General features: G+C 31.2%; 4 protein-coding genes across 4 annotated transcripts; 2 read left to right on the top strand and 2 right to left on the bottom strand.

Moving 5' to 3' along the window:
• Positions 1–2,111: 2,111 nt before the first annotated feature.
• LOC107015177 lies at positions 2,112–3,035 on the top strand. The gene is made up of 2 exons (XM_015215367.2): positions 2,112–2,513; positions 2,596–3,035. The coding sequence occupies exons 1-2, from the start codon at positions 2,245–2,247 to the stop codon at positions 2,873–2,875; spliced, it is 549 nt and encodes a 182-aa protein (XP_015070853.1). The 5' UTR covers positions 2,112–2,244; the 3' UTR covers positions 2,876–3,035.
• A 33-nt stretch (positions 3,036–3,068) lies between these two features.
• LOC107015176 lies at positions 3,069–6,157 on the bottom strand. Its single transcript, XM_015215366.2, has 3 exons — positions 5,680–6,157; positions 3,471–5,341; positions 3,069–3,378 (listed from the first exon to the last, which is right to left on the bottom strand). Exons 1-3 carry the CDS (start codon positions 5,765–5,767, stop codon positions 3,283–3,285), a joined length of 2,055 nt encoding a protein of 684 aa, XP_015070852.1. The 5' UTR covers positions 5,768–6,157; the 3' UTR covers positions 3,069–3,282.
• Positions 6,158–8,786: 2,629 nt separating this feature from the next.
• Positions 8,787–14,020, top strand: LOC107014676 (hexokinase-1). The gene is made up of 9 exons (XM_015214698.2): positions 8,787–9,250; positions 10,331–10,481; positions 10,570–10,752; positions 11,420–11,494; positions 11,591–11,746; positions 11,839–11,937; positions 12,039–12,169; positions 12,816–12,897; positions 13,463–14,020. Exons 1-9 carry the CDS (start codon positions 8,979–8,981, stop codon positions 13,808–13,810), a joined length of 1,497 nt encoding a protein of 498 aa, XP_015070184.1. The 5' UTR covers positions 8,787–8,978; the 3' UTR covers positions 13,811–14,020.
• Positions 14,021–14,245: 225 nt separating this feature from the next.
• Positions 14,246–17,027, bottom strand: LOC107014677 (auxin-responsive protein IAA26). The gene is made up of 6 exons (XM_015214700.2): positions 16,799–17,027; positions 16,331–16,718; positions 15,190–15,464; positions 14,940–15,087; positions 14,559–14,623; positions 14,246–14,465 (listed from the first exon to the last, which is right to left on the bottom strand). The coding sequence occupies exons 2-6, from the start codon at positions 16,678–16,680 to the stop codon at positions 14,443–14,445; spliced, it is 861 nt and encodes a 286-aa protein (XP_015070186.1). The 5' UTR covers positions 16,681–16,718; positions 16,799–17,027; the 3' UTR covers positions 14,246–14,442.
• Between the last annotated feature and the right edge of the window lie 6,107 nt (positions 17,028–23,134).

Below are 23,134 nucleotides of genomic sequence, written 5' to 3'. Positions count from 1 at the left end.
TATTTATATATATATATATATATATATATATATATATATATATATAATTTACTAATGCAACACTTAAATATATTCATATATATTGTTCATGAACCATTATGGATCTACTCATTTAAGAAAATTAAATAGAAATCATAATAATTGACAATTTGTGAAGTTTTTGTATCGTTATATAAAAAAAAATCTTATCTAACAAATTTAAATTATATATTCAAATAAACATTAAAATTATATTAATTAAATTTCATATTGCATATCAAAATCGACATAAAATATAAAAGAGAAAAAAAAAGGTTGATGGATAAGAAGGTCCATTGTAGCGAAGTTGTATTGATGTGCTTTCGAATAGACCTCTTTCTCTTTATCTCTATATTCTTTTTCATAAGTTGATTTGATTTAATTTTTGTTTAAATCAATTAATTTGAACGGTTAAATTTTATCGACTTTTTATTTTACTTTTTAATTCATAAATATTATTTTAAATTAATAAATTAGAGTTGTGGAATGAATACTACATGATAGATATAATTTTTCAAGGATACACACGTTCAAACATAATTAAATTGTAATAATTATTGACACTCTCAAATTCAAAGAAAATTGACAAAATTAATATATTTTGAAATATGAAAATATTTTTTTAACATTTCAACCATACTTAATGATGCGTATTGAGTTAAGCATTATACAATATTTATAAAAATAAATGCCTCATAAAGTTTTAGGAAAATTACACCCAATAAAAGAGTTTTCATATAATATATACAAACTTTTCTCTTAAATTTTAGTTATAACCAAAAGAAAAAAAGAAAAAGAATTAGGAAAAATAGTTGAAACATCATAGGATTCTTTTCTTAAACAAAGCCCATAATATTTGACCTTTTCAAATTACAGTAATGTTCCGTATTTGGAGACTAACCACTACGACTACTTTCACGTTTTTTCTATGAAAAAAACTATGCTTGACCTCTCGGACAGAGCTAGGCGAACATTCATGAATTTTATTTCTATATATATATATAATTTGTAAATTTTTAATAAAATTAATTAATAATTTTATAATAAAGATGAAAAGTTAAAATGTTTTTCACATCAATATTGTGAGATCTGACACCATTATAATTACTGTTTGAATCTTGATATCATCAGAGTATACATGCTCTGATCATATCAAAGATTAAGAAATAGTATTTAATGAACATAATAACTTAATTACTTTGAATCTAATTGAGATAAATATATTGAGTTGAGATCGAAAAATCAATTTAAAAATAAAAAGCACAAATGAATTTTTGTTGAGATGTTTTTCTTCTTCCTAAATAAAATGTTGAGGGTGTTTAAAAAGGATAAATTAGGTAGGAAAAGTGGCATGCAAGAATGGCCCCCATGTCTCCTAGTCAATGATTTTATCTACAACTTGCTTCTTATCATAAAGCACAACTAAAAATAAAATTAAAAAAAGAATATGCTTTTTTATTAATATTTTTATTTTTATATTTGTGGACTTAACTGGTGACTCAGATACTGGTGGCTAATATATATCAATAATAAAATAATTTCATAGTCATAGAGCTTATCCTCTTTCTTTAACTTAGTGCAAGTTTTAAAGTCAATACATTTATTTCAAACCATACGACAAGATAATATCGAATCTCTGGATAAGCCCTACTTTTATTTTTTTTCATTCATTCAATTAAATATTATTATCTTAAACTTTTTAAAAAATTCTATTCTCACACAAAAGTTCCATTTTCTTGCCTTGTTACTTATTTTACTTCTAACACGTGTATAGTATTTGAAATTCGAACGAACTCAATAATTTTTTTCTTGAATTATATATAGAAAAATCATTGTATATATGTGAAATATTTATTTCGAAGTTCAATAATCAAAACATGTTATACATTTGATGAGATATTTAGAACTCATAAATTTTAAATTTTAACTCCGTGTATAACGATCGTGTGGTTGTTTGACAAGTGTCGGTAATTAGTTGGGCTTGTGACGCAAGTTTCTGTGTTGTTAGCTGTCATAAAGTCCTAAAAAGTAAATGTTAAATTTATATCCACACATTATCTTCTTGTACAATATATATAAATGCCTTCCTAGAAATCACTAACAATCCTATGTTATGTATTGTATGTGCCTATAAAAAGATAAAGAGTCAAGCTTTTTGCTAACTCACACATTGTTATTGTATATCTTATCTTATTCCATTTCAAGAATCAACAAATATTTGAAGATATGGAGAAGATTAATCAAGATGAGCATCAATTATGGATGATAGATGAAGGACATGAATTAGATCATGGTGAAATTTGTGATAATAATAATATGAGCCACTCATCTTCATCATCAATTTCATCATCTATTGGTGAAGGATCATCAAACATCTCTAATGGATCTTGTTGTTCATCTTCACTTGATACAACAGATGATGCATCTTCATCACCTTCTTCTGATGATGGAGCTTTATATGACTTATCATCCCTCATGTCACAACTACCAATCAAGTAAGTACTCCCTCTCTTCTGCCCCGCGTAGTTTGACTGGACACGAAGTTTAAAACCTTTTTTTGATGTTTATGAATTGCAGGAGGGGATTATCTAAGTTTTATGAAGGGAAATCACAGTCTTTTACATCTTTGTCAAGAGTGACAAGTTTAGAAGATCTTGCTAAGAAAGAATCACCATACAGAAGAAAAATGAAGTCTTGTAAGAGTTATGGAGCTGGATTGGATTCTTATAAATCATATACTCTTCCTAAGGCAACTATATTGAAGAAAGCTTCTAAAAGTTCATCATTTTCATCATATGGAAAGGCAAGTTTTATCAGCAGGAGCAGGCCTCCTCTAATTCCTGTGCAAGAGATATAGTGTGTAGTACAGAAAACAAAAGAAAATAAGGAGAGTGAGTGTTGTATTTATTCAAACAGAAAGAGAGATCTAGGCTAGAGAGTGAGAAAGAGTTGTGTATATGTATACTTCAATTTTGGATATGTTATTGCATTTTTGGATATATTATTTGCCCTTGAAACTGAAAATTGTTAAAGATTTTGTTTCATTGCACTTAGGTTGCAAAATATTAATAGAAGATAAATGAAATCTCTCTCCATTGAAAGTTAAGATCATCATTTCCTACAAGTTACAATTCTAATGCTTTTGCAGCAGTTGATACAGAATTCCTAGAATTTGATCTGAAAGAAGATCACAAAGAATATGAAACAGCAGAGATGCTGTTTTTCTACTAAAACAAACAAGAACTCCTACAGTAACTAATTTATTCAAGGGGACATTCCAATACGATCTCGAATTCGACTTGATCTCCTAACTGGGGTTGTCAACACCACCTTCTTGATCTCTTCTCTATCTTTCTCCACCTGTTTTTACAAGTTAAATAGTTAAAGATTGAAGCTTTAATTCAAATACAATAGAGGTATACATAAAAATCAACTTGAACTTTGCAGCATACCTTTTTCTTCAAGATCTTCTTTTCAGTTGTGAAGCTTCCATATGATGGAGAATCTGTTTCCACAACAGATGGCTGAGCAGGAGGTAAAACAACGCCTTTAGATATGTTAATGTTGCTGCCTTCTGCTTCAATCATGTTGTTTTTCCTAACACAGCTTCTAAGGGAGCTGTTGACTTCTCCAACCATCATTTCACCTAGTAGTTCAATCTTTGGTGCACTGAAGTGGCTGATCTCTTTCGATGCTTCTGTCGTTGGTCCACACAAAGATGAAGCTTGTGTGATGGATTCAATGGCAGGTATTCTCTCAAGGTGAGAGTTGCTGCGATTTTCGGAGGGATTATTCAGTGGTTCTTGTAAAGATGAAACCTTTACAGAAGTTTCATTTTTGTTCTCTAGGAGTTCTCCTTCAACACTGGCAATAGCTGAGCTGTTGAATATTTCAGCTTGAGGAGTTTGAATAGAAGCATTTGGTTTCCTTGTAACATAGATGATAGCCATAGCCATAGCCAATAGCGCTGAAGCTGCTGAAACTCCAACGACAATTACAGCATTACTTAGTCCAATTTCTTTGACTTCAGCATTCTCTGACTCTATTTCACTGTCAAAATTGCTGATTTCAACTTCTGTTTCAATTTCTTCAGCTCCTTCTGGTACTGTCTCCTGTATTTCTACTTCTCCAGTTTGTTCCTGTGAGGTTTTTTCGAGCTGCTCAATGTTGTTGTCTACTTCTGCTAGCTCAAATTTGGAGCTTGAAATGTCATCAAGCAATACTTCAAGGTTCTCTAGTTCAGGATCATTCTTATCAACTTGATCCCTCTGCAGCTGCTCATCAAAACCATCAACTTCTGCCTCATCCACTTCATTGAAAATAGTAACTTCATCGGCACCTGTTGACATGGTTTCCTCCTCTGCATCACCATGTACAACACTATGAGTAACTTCGACCTCCGTGTTGTCCTGATTAATATCAACATCCGCACTCACTCCTTCTTCCTGTGGCTGAGTTGTTTCCTCCATTTCAGCACTTCCCACTTCCAACAACTCTAGAGTATCTTCAACAAATTCGACTGCCTTAAGTTCATTATTAGTTTCTCTTTGACACAATTCCAGAAAACCACTTTGAGAATACTCTGGCTGATCCACATATGCGCTGTCACTCCCATAAATTTCATGGAAAACAGCTTCAAAGATGTTCTTCCTAATCACAGCACCAGAATCTGAACTCACTGCGGAGTCCATGGTTGATAAATTTGAGCCTGATAGAAAGAACACAGCCAATAAAAGCAGAACCTTGAAGACCCCTTTCAAACTCCATTCCCGGTCCACATCCTCTTCCATTTCTTCTTCATCATCCTCAACACTATCCTCCACCACATCTTCATCATTCTCCAGCTCCAGGTTAGATATTTCGGGCAGATTTGAGGGATCTTGAGTTTGCTGCAATGACCCTTGATCCTCATCAGATTTCTTAGGATCAAGAAAGGTCCCACGACGCCTATTTGGCTGGTAGCGGAGATACTTAGGTCTAGGACCGAGGTCATTAGTAAGAGGGTCATATGGCTTATATGAAGAATCAACAACAGAATTGTTTTCTTGGTCATTGTCAGATTCAGAGGCATAACTGTAGGTAGAAATAGGTAAATTTCCAGAACGATGAGAGGTCGAATTTAGGGAATTTGTCTTAGACCCAACATTTGAGGCTTTGTGAGGAAGGCTTTCACAAGTGGTGGAAAGTTCGTTTCTTTCTGCTAAAATCTTCTTCCTAATTGGAATTGAAGCTTTGGAAGCTGCAGATATAGTGGGTGACATGAAATTCTTAGTCATGGGCTTCTGGTTAAGTGGCTGCTCATTTTCATTCGATTCTCTTGACCCTGTTTTTAGAAAAAAAGGACATTTTTATCAACAAAATAAGACAATTTGTGATGAATACAACTGTCATAAATTCTTAGATTTCAAGATTTAAGAAATATTGAACTTCAATCAAGATTTTCCAATTACATATAAGTATATCGTGAACCCATTTCCAATCAAATGTGGAACTTGTCTAATCACGCCCAGAATTGGCTCCCATAGCATGTAAAAATATTACACATAAGCTTAACTCAACCCCAAAAAGAATTTATACAGTTCATTCTCCAACTAAGGGACTTTAATCCAATCTAAGGGTTTCAAGAACCCAATTTTAGTGATTAAGGAAATAGAAACATACCAGAAAGCGAACGATCTGGGACTGCAGAAGACTTAGGAGAGCTCAACGATGGAGTCCCTTTCGGTGGCGGCGTAGTACGCATTTCCATAGTAGAGTCGTCACACAAGAAATCAAATATCAATTTGAGAAAAATTCTGTTCACTTTTTAGTTTTTGGGAAGTTTTGATATATATGAACAGTCAGGAAGAGAGTAACAATGGAATGAAGAAGATGACCGTTAGAAGAGTAGGTATCCATTTTTAAATCTGAAATTTCAGAAATATGACCGTTGGAGCATGTGGGCTGTCAGCGAGATTTACAAAAATTCTACATACAATGGCCCATACTCCTTTTGGACATGCAACTTAGTTGGGCTTTTGTGTACATATTTTGGGCCCAATATTTACTTTTGGGCTTCATGATTGCCGTAGCCCGTGTCTGCCCTGGTGTTCAAAAGATTTCTTTTTGGGATGTGGACTAGCATGATAAAAAAATTATTTTTTCGTATGTTTTATTTTTTGGCGAAAAAAAAAGTTATCTTGTAATGTATTAATAGGGGGTATAGTAATTTCGTAAAATCAATCAAGATAAACGTATAAGCAGAAATAAAATTCATGTTATCCATTAGATCGAACGTTGTAATTTTAAATTAAAATCAATAATAGCATGATTGAATGCCATGAAAAATGGCAATGGAAGGGTCAACGATTGTATTCATTCAAGTTGTGTGAGGTCAAAGTAAAAGGTTTAAAAGTCAAAACCTCTTTGCTTAGGTAATGTGTTGGTCAAAATAGTTGAGAGGCTCTTTTTTTTAATTATTTTTATTTTTCTAATACTGAAAAGTGAAGTCAAAGAAAAATGAGAATTTAATAATATTAGAATTTATTCACCTAATTTCCACTTTGATCAACTGGCCTAAGAAAAGGTCTCTAATTTGGTGTAATCCCACTCATATACTTCCTTTATAGGTGAATACATCATCACCTCGATTCCTTTCTACGTTGCCTTCTTCATTTAATAATAAGAGATTAAAGTATTTTTATATGATTATTATTTAAATAAATTTTTTTTTTCTAGTATTAGAAGTGTATGGTTCAAAAGTTGGTGATATTGAATTTAGTGATCGTTTTCTATTTTTATACGATCTGAATTTGCAATGTTAATTTACACTTTCATATAATGTATTGATGTATTCTTACTAAGTATCAGTTTAAAAATTGGTGTGTTTGTAAAATTTGTTTTTTAAAAATATAAAGAAAAAGTCATTTATTAATAGAAAAATTTACAATAACATCTAATTTAGAAATAGTAATACTTCAAACATGTTGATAAATTAATAATCGGAAGTAGTATTCATATCATGTATTGGCGTATTCTTACAATCAACTTAAAAATTGATGTGTTTGTAAAATTAATTTTGTAAAATTAAAAGAAAAAATTGAAGAGAGTCATATATTAATACTAAAATTTACAATCAAATAAATATCTTTTAAACATCTAATTTAACACTTCAAAAATGTTGATAAATTAATGATTATTTTTATAAGTTTTCTGTATTAATAATGTAGACAACTCAAGCAAATAAATATCTAAAATATAAAAGTTAGCAACAAAGAAAGATATATGATGTGATATTTCTTCTATTGTCCTAACCATCCCAACAAAGTTGGGGAGAATGACGTTTTTGTATGTCTGTTCTTACATCAACATCTCACAAAATATAAATCTTGGGAAAAAAATAAAATTTGTTGATAAATAGGTATAAATTTGTTGTTCTCCACCATATATTATTAAAAAAGTATAAAGATTTCATTTAGAAAATAGGTTAGTTCTTCCTACTTCTTTTGTTTTCGAATAATTCTAGAGATATTATTTACTATGATGCGTGTCGAAATTTAATAGATATATTATACATGAAATATATAAATTTTTAATATTTTCTTACATTTAAAGGTTAAATTTAAAATAATCTCATCAAATATTTGTAAAATTTCTCAAGATCCGTTTTCCTTAATTAGTTACTTAACCAAATCAAATCTACATTAAAGAAATCTAACACTAGAAATAGGTACTAATAAGCAGGTGTTTTGATTGACTTATTTTAATTAACTTATGATTTTTAAACACTTTAAAAATAAAAGGATAATTTTAGAGATCTCCCTCCAGGTTGCTCTCTATAACACTCACTTCTTCTGTGATTTACAATATTACTACTCTACTTTCCTTATTTCCATTTTCTTATAATCAGTCTTTAAACTTATTTAAAATAAATATAAATTAATTTAGATTTGAAAATTTTACCCTTCTTTATACTATTCTCTTCATATTAACAAATATTATATAAAAAAAACTCATCTAACAAATACTTTAAAAAAAATCATCACAAATACGTGTTTTTTTTATCAAACAAAGATAAAAGTCTTCATTCAAGTTTACCCACAATTTTCACCAAATATTAACTCTTAGTCTCCATTTCACCTTTATCAATTCACATAGATTTTTTTCCTACATAAACCATCATTTTCCGGCTACAATTTCTTCAAATAGAAGATAAAAATGAACTCCCTCAAGAGAGAAATTTGATAAGAACGATCAACTTTTGTTCTAGTTAAACATTTCTACGAGCAAAGAATAAACATAATCCAACGAATAAAGATAAATCGTTGAAAATTAAATCTAAACTTCCATATATAAGGGCAAAATTGTCAAATCTAAACTAACTTATATTTATTTTAAATATGTGTAAAGTATGATTATAATAAAATGAAAATAAGGAAAAAATACGTAATATCATAAATTACAGGAATAAAAGTATTATATAGCAAACTTAGAGGAATGTCTCTGAAATAATTTTTTTTTAAAAAAAAAACTAAACTAAACCCCTCCTAAAAAGAATTCAGTAATAATCTTATCTATCTTAATTTTACAAAGACTGAAAATTTGTTTCTCCCTCGAATGAAACAATTCATTTAAACATAGAAGACTTTTTTTCTGTTTTTTCTTTTTACCAACTACCAAACATAAGTACTAAGACTTTATTTTTGTCATTTTCTGTTTTAATATTAACTCTTAATTCAAAGCAAAATTATGAAAATGTAAATTTTGTAATAAATAGAGAGTAAATATATCCTTAATCCAATGTACAAATTAACCTTAAATTTCCCCCTTTTTTCTCATTGAATTACTGAACTCTCCTTTGATCCGATCTCCTCTCTGTAATTTTTATTATTTTCTCCTTAAAAAAATCACAAATCTTTACTTTACTCATTTCATTTTTTTCTCAGTGGACCAACTTTTTGCAAACCTCAAATTCCGGCAAAATGAAGAAAGTGACGGTGGGAGTCGCGGTGGTTGGTGCAGCTGCGGTGTGTGCAGTGGCGGTGTTAATAGTGAATCACCGGATGCGGAAATCTAGTAAATGGGGTCGTGCTATGGCTATTCTTCGTGAATTTGAAGAAAAGTGTAAGACTCAAGATGCAAAGCTTAAGCAAGTTGCTGATGCTATGACTGTTGAGATGCACGCCGGACTTGCTTCTGAAGGCGGCAGTAAGCTCAAGATGCTTATCACTTATGTTGATAATCTACCCACTGGGTTAGTGTTCATTTTTACGTATTGCCTTTGTATCGATTGAAATCTGAACTGTTTTTTTTTTTTTTCATTTGACCAAATTAGCGGTAATGGAATGTTTTTAGTGATGGGTGTCATTGGTAGAAAGGGAAAAAAATGATTTTTTTTTAGTAGAAATCTGAATCTTTCTTTGTTTTGATTTCTCAAAATGGTCACTGAACTGATAGTTATTATATCGGAAAGTTGCATTTCTTTGTTGATTTCAGTATTTTTCATCAAAGAAAGTGACTTTGTAAGACAATAATTGTAAGTTGAGTTTAAAAATTGAAGCTTGGATGCTCTACGGTTTCAGCTGTTATAGATTTGGCTACTGGGGTTTTAGGGACGTTAGCTGTGTGGAACCTGATTTGTCAAACTCAATTGAAGGTTAAATATGTTTAATCGAATATTTCAAGGATCAAAAGCTATTTTCGCTGATAAAAATTTGTCTACGATGATCTCAGATTAAGATGTGGGCATATTTTTATCAACGAATGTGCTAAAAAAACAGTCCTTCTCAATTTTGGTTCTGTTTTATATGGAAGTGTTGGGGAGTATTTAGATATCATTTCCATGAAGTTGGAAAATTGGGAATTCTACTTCGATATTTGTATTTTCGTGTTTTCTACTGCTTTGTGTGTCCTCTGTGTTTTATTAAGCTATTGATGTACTTAGGACATTGAGAGAGCTGTAATACAGCACAGAGAAACTTTATAAGCGGTAACTGAGTTTTGCTCTCCAGTGTAAAGTTACTCCTCAAATTCCCCTGACGTCCCCTGGACATATCCTGAGTTGAAATTGATGTGCTGAGCATTGTCATTCCAATAAGCGATTGACGTAAATTTCTTTGCATTGGTTATGATGTGTGATTTGCAGCCATTGTTTCTATCCAGAATATCAGTACTACAGTGCTCTTTTAAACTGCCAAAAGAGTGTAAAGCCAAGTCGTGTTGTCAACCATATTTATTCAAGTGATTTGAAGTATTCTGTATGGTGGCTGGTCTAAGCCCATTATGAACTGAGAATATGCTAAATGTTTGTTCCATCAATACCCTTTTAATTTAGTGATGAAGCTGGCGTCTTCTATGCGTTGGATCTTGGTGGAACAAATTTTCGAGTATTGCGAGTGCAATTGGGTGGAAAAGATGGTGGTATTATTCATCAAGAATTTGCTGAGGCATCAATTCCTCCAAGTTTGATGGTTGGGACTTCAGATGTAAGTACTTGACCTGTTGAGATGTTGTAGCCTGCTATATTGTTTAACTTTTTTTTCTTTTTGAACTCTAAAGTTGACATGATTTCAGGAACTTTTTGATTATATTGCGGCTGAGCTTGCAAAATTTGTTGCTGCGGAAGAGGAAAAATTTCATCAACCTCCTGGTAAGCAGAGAGAACTAGGTTTCACCTTCTCATTCCCAGTAATGCAGACTTCAATCAACTCCGGGAATATTATGCGGTGGACAAAAGGCTTCTCTATTGATGATGCGGTATGCATAGTCCTTGTACTTTGTGTTTCCTGCTTATTGTAGTTCCTTGTAATTCTAGCCGTCCACTCTCTGCAGCTTGTTTGTGTTCTTTCCAATTTGATTTCAGATTATTTTCTACTAGTTCTGGAGATAACATATAGAGTGAATGGTTTGGTCTTACTAGTACTGAAACAGCCTGCTGATTGATATTTCAAAATGTGTTTTGCCTAGACGCTAAAATATGTTTGGCCTGAAAGAATACTTGATAGTAGAAGTTTTAAGATTTCCTCAGCATATATGGAAGCAGTGTTACTAAAGGTGCAGATAAGTGCTAAATGTTAGGTGCAACCTAAGTTTGGTGCTTCTCTCTGTAGATGGTTCAATACAAGCACAATTAAGTTTTATATAAGATGAGAAGTAAAACTGCATCACTCCATCTGAATCAGAAAGTTCATAACATATGGTTCTTCTCATTTCATGTTTCACTTGACTGCAATTTTTCCAGTTGCATAGCATTATCTATTGTGCTTATAGTTTTTTTTTAATTGTATTACTTAAACACAAACACACACACACTGACACTATTTTATTTAATCATATGAGCCTTTCTTTACTAAAATGGGAACTTGAAATGTCGTCTGCGTAAAATTCCAATGGATCTAAGTTTGTGCTAGTTGCTTGGACATAGGTTGGTCAAGATGTTGTTGGAGAACTCACAAAAGCTATGAAAAGAAAAGGTGTCGATATGCGTGTCTCAGCTCTGGTGAGTTTATCTGGTGCCATAGAAGTACTTATCAGAAAACATGTTAAGTACTGTTTAGTTGTAAAATATTGATTTTGATTAATGTTTTAATGAAAGGTGAATGATACCGTTGGAACGTTAGCTGGTGGTAAATATACGCAAAAGGATGTAGCTGTTGCTGTTATCTTAGGTACAGGGACCAATGCAGCTTATGTGGAACGGGTGCAGGCAATTCCAAAGTGGCATGGTCCTGTGCCAAAATCTGGTGAAATGGTTGGAATCTCTCAGTAGCTATTGATCTGCTTTTTTCTCTCACTCTCGGATACTGTTGATAGTTGCTAAATGCATCCTGTGTTTCTTTCTAGGTTATCAATATGGAATGGGGTAATTTTAGGTCATCCCATCTGCCCTTGACAGAGTATGATCATGCATTGGATAATGAGAGTTTAAATCCTGGTGAACAGGTGCTTGTTTGTCTATTTTTTTTATTACTTCTTGTTGTAGGCTTGCTTTATGTTATGATTACTTAGATGCACATGAGGAATATCTCCATTCATCCTAACAGATATTTGAGAAGATGACTTCTGGCATGTACTTGGGAGAAATTTTACGCAGAGTTCTACTCAGGGTGGCTGAAGAAGCTGGCGTTTTTGGTGATGAGGTCCCTCCAAAGCTCAAGGAACCATTTGTGTTAAGGTACTTCTTTGTAACTAAAGAATTGCTGATGAATAATTTCATAATGCAAATTTGCTTTATTAACCACCTAAAAAGCGTATCCAAGGGTAGCCAATGGTGTGGGTTAGGAACCATGAAGTTTATACAGAGTGAAAAACATTAGTTGACAAGTGTCTTATGGAATTAATCGAGGTGCATGCTAGCCCAGATACCTCGATTATTAAAAAAGAAAAAACTTAAAAAACAGATCTTCATTAATTCTATGCATAGAGCTGAAGGTCTAATAAGATCAACAAGCATTGGCAAATCCTTTTTCACCTCTCTAATGGGCGATTGGCTTGAGTATTGAACTTGTATATTTATTCTCTTTGTAATTAGATGAAAATCTTGCAAGTCAATATCAATTTCTCGCTGCAACATGTCTAGATAATAATGACTAAAGAGTGGAACATTGGCAGATTTAAGTTTCGAGGAAGCATATTTTATTTACGTCTGTTTCTTGATGATCAATCAGTACTAAATAATGAGATGGTATTTGCATTTGGAAATACTTCATGTAATTGAATTTTAGTTTCTAATTCACTTGCATCACATGGTATTTGTCTTTTCTTGTCCATTTATCCACATTCAAACAGCACCTCCGATAAAAATTTTACACAATATGCAGGACACCTGATATGTCTGCTATGCATCATGACACATCCTCTGATCTGAAAGTGGTTGGTGAAAAGCTGAAGGATATTTTAGAGGTAAATATTGTTGCCTTTCGACTGTTACCAAGAAAACAAATGTTGCTATTCATCTATGTCTTTACACTGTAGAAAATAAAACAAGGGCTCATTGACTATGAGTACAACATATGCCATCTTTCCTTGTAGAGTAACTTCCAGGAGAAAATACGGTGAACAATATTACCTCTTCAATTCTGTCACTCTTTAAAACAATGACTGAAAAAGTTAGAACAACAACACAACGACATACACAGTGTATGCAGCTTTACCCTACCTTGTGAAGGTTGAGAGGCTGTTTTTGATGTACCCAAAAACTGGATAATTTCTCTTGCTGTGACCAAATCCTGAAAGAAGTATCCCTGTAATAGCCCCTAAGATGGCACCACACAGTAAATCGATATACGTATACATCAAAATTATTCAACAAAAGGGCCTAAATGATGATCAAATAGAATAACTGCAGGAAAAAAGAGACTGAAGTTGTTGATATTTTTTTCCATCAACAGTAGTATCTTTACTTGTTGATAATTTATACACCCATCAACAAACATGAATTCACACTATTTTTTCTTCTGCCATTTAGATATCTAATACCTCCTTGAAGACGAGGAAATTAGTGGTTGAGCTGTGCAATATCGTTGCAACACGTGGGGCAAGACTTGCAGCTGCAGGTGTATTGGGCATCTTGAAAAAGATGGGAAGAGATACGCCTAAGCAGGGTGGTTCAGAAAGGACGGTTATAGCCATGGATGGCGGGTTGTATGAGCACTATACAGAATACAGGATGTGTTTAGAGAACTCTTTGAAGGACTTGCTCGGAGAGGAGTTAGCAACGAGCATCGTTTTTGTGCACTCCAATGATGGTTCTGGCATTGGTGCTGCTCTTCTTGCTGCCTCTCATTCAATGTACCTTGAAGATCAAGATGCTTAGGAGTGTGACAAAATCCATATCTTGCTAGAGGCAACTCTACAGTTTCCTCTCTAGCGTTTTCGGTATTTTCTCTCCTTTATTGTACCATCAAAATGAAATTAATAATATCCCCAGCAGATACATTTAACTTTTATCTCTAGGAGAGTTTTCCTAAGAGTGCCTTCATAAACACACAATTTTTCATGGATAAAGAGTCCTTTTACTACCTGACTGGATGATCTTCAATCATTTACTGAAAACGTACAGAATTTTCATGTCAACATTATCATTTTTCTTTATAACAGTCGCACCTCGACTAATTACATTTGCACATAACTTTATCCACAAAAACATAAAATTTTGCTATCATTGTCTATGTTGTGTTTCATGTTTGAGATTGTTAATCACACCATGTATGAGTGGAACTATACTGAATGACGAAATTCTACTCAACTGTAGCACAAACAATCATAATAATTATTTGCCTTTTTCAAAATCACAAATATTAGAAGCAATATTCATAATTTACATCAATATTTTTTGCTTTTGCAACTACACTTGAACAATTAAAAAACTTCAAATTCCATACAAAACAAGTCACTCTCTTCTCTCAAGATATGTTGACTCTACATCTTGTTAGCTCATTCATATCATTAGGTCAGCTGCTTAGTTGCACCTGAAACAAGCAAATCAAAAGGACCAATTTTAGTTCCCAAGCAGAATAATCGTAGTTTAAACAAATCAAACAGAGTAACAATTTGGCACTCACGAGTAAGTGTAGAGAGTTCAGAGCTTTTCAACACACGCAGCCTTTTCACAGTAGACACAAACATGCTGAAAAATATCAAACGTTAAACAATTAGAACGAACCGATGAAAGTTACTACAGCCATTAATCTTCAAATAGTGTGTTGTAACCTTTTTTTTGGCTTGTTTAGCTTATATGGATGCTGACAATAAACACTAAATCGTACACATGATGTTTGTCCTATGTACTAGTTTAGTTAAGAGAATAAGAAACTATTTCAGACAGAAAAATGTGATCCAAATATAAAGAGAACATTAAGATATGCTACTAATGTGAGAATATTAAAAGGGAAAACAATAATTTAAGTGAGAGTAGTATCAGATCCATAGATAGAGATGCTTACTGCCAAGGGACATCCCCAACAAGCATCCTGTCACCTTCATTATCCTCATATACAAGAGTATATTCCCCACTTCCGTCCAATAAACCACTTATCGCTTTCTCCCCGTCTTCCTTCTTCTCATTCCCACCAGCAGATGAATCATTTTGAGCTAATTCACAAAACAAAGTTAGAATTTTTAAGTTAGAGAACCCTTGTTAGGCTTAACGACAAGGGTAAAGGGACGAGTCCATTATTAGATAAAGTAACTAACCAGCAAGAAGTCCTCTAAAAAGTTGATCAACAGCAGAAGAGAGTTTGTGATAGCTGTCATAAGCTTTGAGATCTACTTTCCTTCCAATAGGAATACCATCCATGTTGATCTTAACAAATAATCCCTTCTGACAAATTTCCATTGGTTTTTTGTTGGCACTCTTATTTGGGACCACATTTTGTGTCTCACTTGCAGATTTCACAGAGCTGCTACTTGCAAGATTCTTCCTAAATGAACGAATCGGAGGCCAACCTACAACTGGTGCTGGTGCAGTCCTATTTATTTTATTTTATTTTTTCAAAAAGAACACAAGTTAGTTCAGAAAACAATAGTATATAATAATATCCCCCACCAACTTTAAATTATAGCCGAAAGCAAAATTTAAACAACAGCTAAGACAGGGCATAAAAAATCATCTTTATGTTTTGGTTTACTGGATTAGGTGGATGATTATCCCGAATCAAATTTTGAGATTAAATTAATCCCCCATCTTTTCTTAAAGGTAAATCATTATGAGATAAAGATTATAATCAGGGTTTAATGAAGTAATTGTTCATAAGTAAAGTTGATATTTCATACTTGAGATTTAGAATGATAACTTGCTACTACCATAAAGTTATTTATTTATATTAATAATCGTAGTGTCCGAGCCAATTTGAGAATTTGAAATTGCAGACTCACGATGTGAACACATTTCATTAACCATTAGTTGACACACTAGTGATAAACTTTTAATAGTATTTCACGCAATCACTGTATATAACTTGAATCCATGAAACTATGCTGAAATAAGGAACGAATATCCAGAATTTCGGGTTAATCAAAAGTTGTGTACACGAAAAGGATATATTAACAAACAAAAGAAACACGGCTCTATTATATTATGATTCAACAAATTTGCCCAATATCACAAAAATAGCTAGGCACGACGGAATAAGAACTATATGATTGACTAATACAACAAAATCAAAATATCATGTTAACTTTAGAATGTAATGGAAAATAATGCTTTGGAAAATCACATTACACTAGAAAATACTAAGATGAAAGAAAGCATTCGTTGCATGGACCACAGCAGTGAATATCCTCTGTCATAAAATTTAAAATAAAAAAGCAAATAAGAGGCAAAAAGCTGAGTTACCTTTTCTGAGCGCTGTTATGCACAGTAGCTGTTTGTGAAAATGCTTTTTTCTTTTCTGTGCTCTGCAAATCTGCTGTTTTTGTGCAAACTGATTCCTGTAACCTCTGGCTTTGCTTCTGTGCCGTTGATTGAAGCTGAAGAAATGATGAAAAATTTTGGGCATGATTATCTCTGTTGTTACCCTTTGTTGTTGACATGTAACTAAAAGGATAAAATGTTTCATCCTTTTCACTACATGACCAATCTCCATTTGGAGGACCAAGCCTTAACTCAAGCTTTTTTTCCTCAGAATTTCCATGATTTATTTCTTCTCCTCTTTGCATAAGCCATTTTTGTGAATAACCTTCCATTTTTTACTCAACCAACCAACTCAATTTGATAATTCCACCTTTAAAAAAAATAAAAATAAAATCATCCTGGTCATATGAAACTTACATTGAAAATGAAAATATGATGAACTTGTTATACCTTGAATCCAGATTGCCTTGAAAATTACTTTGTGACAAAGTCAACTAATAATTTGTATGTTGTTGGATATAAATTTGATGAGTTTCAAGGGCAAGAGTAGTAAAGATATATGAGAGTTAACTAATGGAGTAGAAGGAAGCTAGAAAAAAAATAGGGGGAGTTATGTCTATGTATATAGGGAGGAGATTCTCTTCAGTCCCTTAAAACAGCAAAACGGAATTGGAGCATAACGCACGCAACCACTAATATATATATTTTTTGGTTCAATAAGCAAAGCGTGCTGTGCTGACCACCCTTTTTTCTCACCTTTTTCTACTTTTCTGACTCAATTCTACAGTAAACCTATAACATTATAGACTTATTAACACACTTCCCTAAACATCCTAATTACTTGCTTTTTTACTTAATTAATGTATTTTATAATGAGTAAAAAAAATTATTCTCTTTTGTAAACATGCACAAAGTCAAGAGAACTGTGAATAGTGGTTGCTTCTAACAATGAAAATGTAAGTTTTTAAACGATTTATAGTAATGTTTAAGTAAAGTAAAATAAGATTAGATAGTGACTTCATCCTTAAATTAGGGAGGTTAAGCCTAATTATTACCAAACCCCGTTTATTTTATATAGTGATCTTTATAAATTTACATCAAATAATATAAATTGTGTGACTTGTTCACATATTTATATTCTGTCATTATATCATATAAAAATAATAGAAGTGAAATAAAAAAAATTTAAATACGAAATCATCTTTTTTAGGGAGCGAGACTTTTAATGTGAATTTCAATTCTAATGAAAGTCTAATATGAAAACGGAACATCAAATAAAAAATAATAATAATAATCTAGATAATGTTAAAATGCTCCAAAAATCCACAATAGGCTCAAAGTCAAACATACTAACAAAAGTCATCATAATAATTCTATCGTTATAATCCTTCTTAATTTGGTGTAATATTTTAGGTTGTAATTCCACTATATATTTCTTGAATTTGTTAATTAATTAATTAATTAAACTCCTGGTGTATTGTTTGTACTAGAGAAAGAGACAGAAACAGAGGAGGATTTGCATGATCCGTGTTTTGGCAGTGTAATAAAAAATAAAAAAAAAACATGCACATCCCATGATTTTGTCCACTTCCTTATTTGATTCTATTCTTACTGTACACACGCTACCTAAAGCCTTTTTGTTTTTTTTTAACCCTCCCAAGGACCACTCGTTCCAAATAACATAACATTAACATTAAATTACGATAATAAATTCAATATAATCTCAGGTAGGATATACATAGTCGATAAGATAATGTAACGCTCTTTTTCTTGTCTATGCTTGGAATTGGCAATGTGAATAAAGCTCATATAAGTCGAGTTATGATAAATGTAACTTCTATGATAATCGCCATTAATTAAACCGACTTTTTCTTTTTCTTTTTTTGATCTTGACAAATTACCGTGTTTCGTGTAATGGAATAACAAATTGTTGTTAGTCCAATTAGTAGGTAGTTTTATTTTATTTTTGTCTCCTTTAAAGTCAAGCATTTTACCGTCCGTGTGTCAAATGCTTGTTTACTTTCTTTAATTTCAGTTTAAATTTGACATTAGTAGTAATTAAACAATATGATAGAGTAATAAAGTTCCACGTCACACCTTTGAAATTAGAGTAATTTTAGGTACCTCACGTGTGGGTATGGCCTGGCTTCTAAGTTCAATGGCAACAAGCCTACCTGCTTTGGTCTAAACATTTGAAAATGAAATGTCTCAATGTACTAATTAATTAATTAATTAATATTATTGGTCAAGCATAGAATTGTGAACTTGTAGCAATTGTTGGTGACATTTTGGTCGTGTTTTTCTTCATGAGCCTACAATTAATGTGTCTCGTCATATCACCCCCTAAAGTCGAATGGTAAGTATACCAAATTGACATGACAAATTTTATAGTATAATCACATAAAATACTAACATATTAAAGTTGAGATTAATTCATTATTGATATAGCTTGAAATTTTAGAGGAAGTGCTATGAATATCACTCGAAAACTGAAGAATACACTAGCTTGATCATGTATAAACATATTAAAACAAGTAATAAGAATTTAAATATATAAAAGAACATATCATATAAGATGTCAATAGAATATAAGGGTTTAATACATAAACATGTCCTTTAACTTGGGTTCAATTGACATTGATGTCATTCAACTTTGAATATGTACAAGTTGGACACTAATACTTGAATAGAATTGTATAAATAAACATATTCATCCTACATGGCGTCCTACTTGAATTATATCTCGTAGAATATATGTATCTACTTGTTTAATTTTATACAAATTTTAGTTCTAATTTGTGCGCATTCAAAAGTCGAATCATAATTTTTGCTGATGCATGTGTTAGTGAGAAGAAGGTTAGGGATGTTGTTTTTGGGGATTTGTAAGAAAAGAGGATTCTGTCTGTGTATTGCTCAACTGTTGTCTGTGATATTTGGATACTGAACAACGCCATCTCTACTTTTCTCGTACTCCACATCCACAATTAAAACTTACTACTCCATATTTTATTATTATTATTATTATAATAATATATAGATCGACTAGTCTGTGGTTTCGACGCTATCTTTTGTTGCTTCCGACCATGAAACACGCTCAACACCTTTTAATGCCTTTTATCATATCTATCGACGAAGTCAGCCTTATATAACTTAATTAACCCCGTCTCCTTTACGAGTCGTCTCAACGTAAAAGTATCTCATTCATTCAGGATGTAAGTTGATGATATCTACAACTCGATTCAGCTTGAGAAACTGTATTTTATAAAACTTGTAAAGCCTTGTGATTTTTATTTTACAAACTAATGAAGTCAAATGTTATATTTTTGAGTCAACCAATATTACGAAATAAAATAAAATCTCAATTAACTTATGTCATTTGTAAGATATGCAATATAAGAATTTACAAAATATATTCTTCTTCTTAAAAATATATCAAATAATAATTATTTTTTTAAAAAAAAACTAGTAAATAATGTAAGATAATATAGTTTTAAGAAGTATGAAACTTTTTTCCCTTTCTCAAATTAATGAAGAATCTACGGGAGTTCTTTCTACACATTTCCTCAATTTCAATTTAATTTTCTTATTATTTTTTATTTTTTATTAATGTAGTTGTCATGATCCATTGTAATTCAACCCATTATCATTTTAATTCGTTAAAAAAATTATTTCGATTCATTCAACATGACTTTGGTTTACCTAAAAGATTAAAACTATAAAATTTAAAAATTACTTTACATTTTTAAAATCTATATCGAATTAATATCAGATAAATAAATTAAAACGATACGAATGAGATGAGAAATGTGAATGATTCAATGTGATGGGTTAAGTGGGTAGGGGGAAGGGGAGCAAGGCGTGATGTTAGGGTCAAATCAAAGATAGCATTAGAGGGCCCTCTTTTTTAGTCCTACATGTAATCATACTTATAGTTTGTTCCTCACAAATGGAATTTTTATTGCAAGTTAGACATGGCGCATTATATATTTTAAATTAATTAATTATTCATAAATTTCTACCATATCAATTATATTCTAATTTCACCAAATATATATTACCTCATCCACTACTAACCATGATTAGCTTCTTTTTTTTTATCGAAAAAGACGATGATTTAATGTATATTGTCAATTACCTAATAATATTGTGACCTTCCTAAAAACAATAAAACCAAATAATTATTTCGTGTTTGATATAATTTTTTCTATTTTAAGTGAGTCATATTTGGTATGATTATACTTTTAGGTAAAATATAGAAACAATGCCTTCTTCTATCCATGAATTCAGCTGCAACTATTAAAGAACATTGTTCTTTTTGCTAAAATTAAATTATTTTTTATTATATAAATATGTCACTTTTTTTTTTTCCTTGTCGATAAGTTTTAAGGGAAGTCCTTTTTCTAATTAGAACGGAAAACATCTTTATGAGGAATACCAATTTTATTAATTAAAATGGAAAGATATGACATATAATTGTTACACGTCAACATACCAAAGTAACAACTTTTATATATCCTTTAATTATACTTAAAAGTGGGTGGCCAATCATATCATATGCTTTCATGCTTAAAGACTAATTGACCAATTACATAATACTTCCTTACAAAGGTTAAATTTAACCATTTAATTAGTAGTGAGAAACATAATTAACTCGCAAGATGACACATCAACCTAAAATCTTAAATTTGAAAAAAATATATAACTTAAAATATCAATTAAAATTATGTAATTTAATTTTTGAAAGAAAAAAAAGAAGAAGTATATTCAATAATGAGTCTGTTATCATCAAAGAATGTGATGCAGTAGATGAGATTGTTCCTTCATTAACAAGAGATGTTGAATTTGAAACCGTAACATTCTCGATAGAAAATACATCTCTTTGAATCCATACGACAAGAATCTAAAATAATCATGCTTGACTATTATATCGGATATCGAGCGGAAAAAAGAAAAAAGATAAGAAGGCTGCGGGTGAGTTGCCGACTGTTGTTTCTTTAGTAGAAGCAAAAATATTTTGGCCACGTTTTCCAAATAATTAATGAGACTATACATTATATTTGGAGAATATAAAAAGAGGAGCACTTCATTCGTAGTAATATAATTGGTGTGGGGAACACATTTGGCCCTTAATCTTATTCACCTCATTTCTTCATAAAAGTTTGTGGTAGACCCCATCTACTCTTGATGTTTACATATGTTGATCTATCCATTTCACACTAGCAATATTTTCACTATTTTGGATTTAATGCTCTTATTTTCCACTAATTTGAATCATATCAAGTCAAATATGGTGCAATATTTAGAGGTTTTCCTTACATATTGTGATTTTAATAACTTTAAATTTTATAATTAAGTAATACACTTAATCTATAATTAATTAATTGTTACGTGTACTTTTCATTCTTTTAACTATAAATCTTCACAAATTTAATAAATTATTGATGTGTTAGGTATTATGTTTATTGTTACCCCATTTAAAGGTAATATAGCTAAAAAATAGTTAATATATCATAGATATTTTCCTTATAAAGATACTAAAAATATAATATTTTATTAATTAAAGGTTAGACATGCTTATCTTAAATATTAGCAGGATGAAAATCAAGTTTAATCATATTCCTTTTAGTAAAGAGTATTAACGTTTTAAGAGAAAAAAAAGATTTAACGTTTTAGCTATAAATTAATTACGTGAATTTAAATTAATTAAATATATTATTATTTAAAAATAACGTTAAATAGAATTATCTTTATGTTTATACAACAGATATTAAAATTTATTATATCTTCAACTCTTTTAATAAAATTTCGATTTCGTCAATGATGTGATGCATTCACTCAACTAAAGCCTTAAGAGTCGGATGAACACTAATTACTTTTTTTTTTCACTTCACTTATTGGCCTCCAAAAACTCCATCACTATCCCTAAAAGATACTAATAATAAAGAGATGTCAAATAATAATAATAATAATATTCGATATGTCCCTTCCCTTTCCTTTCTTCTTTTTTCACGTTTTTATGCCATATGCTGCTCTCTATTTTTTTTAATAATATATATAAAATAAAAATCTACAGCATTTTCCCACCACAAACTACTCGTTTCCCCTTTTAATAGCGTTCGATAGTAAAAGTCAAATTATTTCGAATTCATAATAAGTAGATATATATCATTTCGTTACCTTATAAAAACATCATTAATAGCAAAGAGGTCATTATCAAGTATAGCTGTAACGTTTTTGTTGACCCGACCCACCTTATATACCTTTCTATCAACAATGGTCGGAACTCGAAAGTGTAGTCTTCTTCTATTGACACTTTCAAAACTATATTTATTTATTTATATATATATATGACAGCCACTTTTTTTATGATTTTTTTTTTTTAATTATTTCATGCTTATCTGGACGGAGGAGGGTCATACTGTTTTAGTGTTTAACGGAGAATTACTTTTACTAGTTGTTAAAAAGTTGGAAAGAGAAAATTCTTAAAGCGTTGTCGCTTGGCTTCAACTTTAGAAAACGATCAAGAAATTATTTTTTAGATAGATTTTATTTTAATTAAATTAAATGATTAAAACATTTTAATTATTTAAATAATTTGCTGCAATGATCCGATCCAACTCGGACCCATATTTAAAATATTTTTCTCGTTTATTTGAATATTCCACCATTGGAGATGACTTTCTGTAAAGTTGTAACTTTCAGGAACATGAACCATGACCATTTGAAAGGTTGTCAACTTTTATGAATGGTCGTGTGGGTTTTTAAAACTTACAACCTTACGAAATC

The sequence above is a fragment of the Solanum pennellii genome, chromosome 3 (assembly GCF_001406875.1).
Source record: "Solanum pennellii chromosome 3, SPENNV200".
Lineage (NCBI taxonomy): Eukaryota > Viridiplantae > Streptophyta > Magnoliopsida > Solanales > Solanaceae > Solanum > Solanum pennellii.
Note: the sequence above shows the minus strand (reverse complement) of the source record. Positions and strands in the feature narration are given on the sequence as shown.